Consider the following 4,567-nt stretch of genomic DNA (forward strand, 5'->3'; position numbering starts at 1 on the left):
AGTCTAGAAAGGATAAATATTTTGAAGACGCTGAAATCTTACCAGATATGCTGCTGTTGAATGACAATCAAGTGAGCACACAAGCTAAAGGATGTGTTTGATATAGCTTTTGTTTATGTATTTTACAAATGTTTTTTCACTTGAAAAAAATATTAAATTAATATTTTTAATATTTTTTGATAGTTTTAATATATTAATGTGAACAGTTAAAAAATAAAAAAAATCCTTCCTAATTGAAAAGCTGTTTTAAAAAACACTCTATGTAATAATTCCAAATACCCATGTCACTGTTCTAAAATATGCTGCAGAAGGACATTAGCTTCATCGGAATCTTTGGTTGCTTTTTGTTGGTTGAAAGACGGGGCTCAAAAGCGAGTCTGTGGTTGGTGAAATCAGGTAAAAGTAGAATGTACGCATTTTTAGTAAACTTTGGTTGTTTGTACGGTTGGAACTTTCTTTAAGCGGTTCTTCCTTCCACACTAGCAAGTACTGTACGTTAGGTTATAATGTCCCTATCCAAAAGAGCTAATAGAATTCTTGAAGCAGATTTGCGTAAGTCATCATTCTAGGACAAGATCGCATCAGAAAGATTCCCGTGTCCACACTGCCAGATATTCAAACTTTGTAATCCTGGCCTGCCAGCTCGCTTATCTTTTAAAATAATATTTTTTTATTTTAGAAAAATTTATTTTTAATACAGCATGTTAAAATATTTAAAAATATTAATTTAAAATAAAAAAATTCAAACTTGTTTAAAAAAATATAAAACACAAACAGGAAATTTCTGATTGCTTGTTGCGTTTTAAGCCAAAAAGCATTATTTTTTATGCTTTTTGGCTTGAACGGCAGCATGCACACACGGCCCTTCATCCAAAACTAGAGGCAATGCTAAAAGCAAGCACCAGTTTAGTGTTATTTATTAGATAATAATAGATATAAATGAACTAATAGCAAGTCAAATGCTTGAAAACCATGTTTATTACAATGACTCTCAAATGAAACCAAAAAAAAAAAAGAACTCTACAGGACAACAATGTCCAACAAATTACCACTATTCCAATATTTTCGAATCATATACAGCTTGCTGCACAAAGTGGAATGCGTAGAAATGTGAGAATAGACCTTATAACCCACGTATGATTCTCCAAGTCTGATAGTACATAAAACACAAGACCAATAATAACAAACAAATGCACTCGAATTGACAAGTAGGGAAGCAAGTGTATTTCTAAAGATAATAAAATGTCATCAGGTCTGGGCAAGCCTCTTGACTATTGTAGCCATATACTTGCCCTGATGCTCAGCAAGCGCCAACTCTGTTTCATTTGCCTCTCTTGAGCCATCACCAGCATAAACTCCAGCACCATAAGGAGAGCCCCCTCGAACAGTGTCCATCTTAAACATACCAGCTCCAAAGGTGTATCCAACAGGAACAAATAACATTCCATGGTGGGTCAACTGGGTAATTGCTGTCCATCTGCCCCAATCCAAACAAGAGTATTAAAGCAATGGAAAATGGTTAATATATTGGTTTTCTACCAATGAATTCATACAGCTCATTCATTTTCGTAATTCCTCGTACTAAGCCAAAACACCATCTCTATAACATCATAATCCCATCAAATGTTAAGTCAAACAAGAGCCAGGCTCTCTCAATTATCAAGACAAAAGGATTAAACATTGAGATTCCAAAATAGATGCACTGCATGCACATACAAAGCAAAACCAACCTTTTTTTGGTTTACGAGAATGCACGATTTCATCTTTAAATAAAGTTTACACTCTGACAAGCAAAAAACATAAACCAAAATCGAAGAGTAAGCACATCAACCCTGAAACAGAACCCGGTAATGCCAATAAAAAGATAACTCAAGCTCAGTTTGACAAGGTAAGTATAAATTTCTTACGAGCTGATGGCATGCCAAAAATCTTGGATGCTCAAACTAAAACTTAAATGTGCCCAATTACAAACTATATATATAAACGTCGATTCTTCACTTGCGTCTATCACCATAAAATCCCTGTCGCATCACTTAACAGTATCTTGTTCTGATTTTATTGAGTTATATCTTTGCCTCATTTTCATTAAAATTAATTTCTTTTCTTCTCTTTTTTGCACTAATTCACAGACCACCGAGGTTTTCTATCGACCATTTGTTTAGAGCCTAAACAAGTTTCCCTGCATCTGTTTCGACTATGTGCCTCTACTTTCCATGAATCATTCTTTCTAACCTAAACCGAGGCCCAAATCAATGCTTGATTTAATATGAAAAGCACATCCTGTATAAAATCTTCAAGAATGAAAGGCTCATGTCTTGCACATTCAAATAATTATAGCTCCTACCAAACAAAATTTAGCTTTTCCTAGTTGTCTAAGCAAGGAATCAACAAGAAACTGAGATCGTAAGGAAAAATTGCAAAAAATAATTATGATTTGTTTAGACGGTAAAAATTAGACTGGCATAACAACAGCGACAACATTAACTTTGAATCTTGAAGAAGAGACGGAGAGAGAGCATTATCAACTTACGCAGTAGTTTCTTGACCTCCTCCTTGAGTCCCAGCACTAACAAAAAACCCAGCAGGTTTGCCAGCAAGTTTCTGCTCCTTCCATAATTGCCCCGTCGAATCGAAAAACGATTTCATTTGCGCAGCCATGCAGCCATACCTTGTCGGAAACCCAAACAAAACACCATCCGCGTTGATCAATTCCGCCGCCGTAATCTCCGGGATCCCAACATCTTTCTCCGGAGCTTTCATTTTCATCAAAACATCATCAGATAACGTTTCCGCAACCCGATATAAAAAAGCCTCAACTCCTTCCACTCCATCCACTCCTTTCTTCATTCTCTTGGCCAATCCTTCCACGTGCCCATACATGGAGTAAAACACTATAAAGATTTTTAACTTTGATGGAATTCTTGGCTCTAGTGACGTAGTTGCCACATCAATAGTTTCACCGTCGTGAATAGGGATTGGTGCGGCTTCCCGGGAGGAGACGGGATCGTCGGAGACTGGCGGTTGTTTTTTCTTACTCGGAACACAACCCCCTCCTTTTCCCATTTTAGAACCCAATTCGGATGGGGGTTTTTGGACTATGAATCGGAGATTGGAGAGAAAAGGTTAGAAATAGTGTCCCTCTGCGTGTGGTACAATTAGTATGGTTTTCTTTTGATTCTTTCGGATCTGGAGATTGCGACCGTTCGATTTATGGAAAATATTTTTTAATTTTTTTAAATCTTTTTATTGTTATAAAAATTAGTTAATTAAAAATAATTTAAAAAAATTAATTTGATTTCTAGTAAAATATCTTTTTTTTTATCTTGTGTGGAAAAATAAATAAATTTTTTTGTTATTTTATTTAATTATAATTTAATTAATTATATCAAATTTCATTCTCATTATTTGAATTGTTATATATTTTATTTTAATTTATTTTTTCATTACGTTTCTTGGAGTTTGATTTAATTTTATTTTTATATCAATTTAAGTTTTCATTCTTTTCAATATTTTATTTTAATTTATTTTTTCATTAGGTTTCTTGGAGTTTGGTTTAATTTTATTTTTATATCAATTTTATTTTTTATTCTTTTTATTTTTAATTAGTTTTTAATTAAAAATTTTTATTTGTTGGATTGGATTTTTATTTTTTAATTACTATTTATTTTATTTTAAATAATTCATGATTTTTATTCAATTTTATTTTTTTAATTTTTCATGTATAAGATTTGATCTCTAATATTTTAATTGTTATTTGTCTTATCTAAATTAGTTTATGAATTTTTTTTTTTCAATTTCATTATCCTTTAACTTTTTCTTTATCTATCAAATTTAGTTTTCATTCTTTTAATAAACTTAAAAAAAATTAAACTATAAATAATTTATTTTTCATATTATTTTTCATGACATAGTTAAACATTGAAAAGTACTTTAAAACTCATTTTCCATGACAATATCAAACATCGGTAAATAATTCACTTTTTATGGAAACCATTTAAAAAAACTACTTTCTAGCAAACAATCAGAGGCTAGATTATATTTTTGATGTATTATTGATTATAATATTTATTAACTTGGTTTAATTTCTAAAACTTGCAACTCATTAAATCTTATATCTGAATTAAATCAAGAAACTTAACTCTTGGTTTAATTTCTAAAACTTGCAACTCGTTAAATCTTATATTCGAATTAAATCAAGAAACTTAATTTTCAACTAATTTAATTTTGAATGATGAAATTATTGAGATTATAAATAAATAAAACTTGCAAAAGAAAAAAAAATAAAACAAAAGGAACGAGGGTAAAATTTGAGAGAAAAAATAACTTAAGGAATATTATTGATTATAATACCTCTAAACCTGATCTAATTTCTAAAACTTGTAACTCATTAAATCATGGACCCAAGTTAAATTAAGAAATTTAATTCTCAACTAATTTAATTTTAAATGATAAAATTATTAAAAAATATAAATAAATAAAAAACTTGCAAAAGCAAAAATCAAACAACAAAAAAAATAAGGATAAAATTTGAGAGAAAAAAACTTAAGTAGAATGAAATTTGAAAAAA

At 30.6% G+C, this 4,567-nt stretch overlaps 1 protein-coding gene across 1 annotated transcript; it reads right to left on the reverse strand.

Annotated features, from left to right (window-relative positions):
- Positions 1-912: 912 nt before the first annotated feature.
- On the reverse strand, positions 913-3,161 carry LOC105107649 (probable NAD(P)H dehydrogenase (quinone) FQR1-like 2). Its single transcript, XM_011001649.1, has 2 exons — positions 2,531-3,161; positions 913-1,477 (listed from the first exon to the last, which is right to left on the reverse strand). The coding sequence occupies exons 1-2, from the start codon at positions 3,061-3,063 to the stop codon at positions 1,249-1,251; spliced, it is 762 nt and encodes a 253-aa protein (XP_010999951.1). The 5' UTR covers positions 3,064-3,161; the 3' UTR covers positions 913-1,248.
- Positions 3,162-4,567: the final 1,406 nt, after the last annotated feature.

The sequence above is a fragment of the Populus euphratica genome, unplaced genomic scaffold (genome assembly GCF_000495115.2).
Source record: "Populus euphratica unplaced genomic scaffold, PopEup_1.0 scaffold165.1, whole genome shotgun sequence".
Taxonomy (NCBI): domain Eukaryota; kingdom Viridiplantae; phylum Streptophyta; class Magnoliopsida; order Malpighiales; family Salicaceae; genus Populus; species Populus euphratica.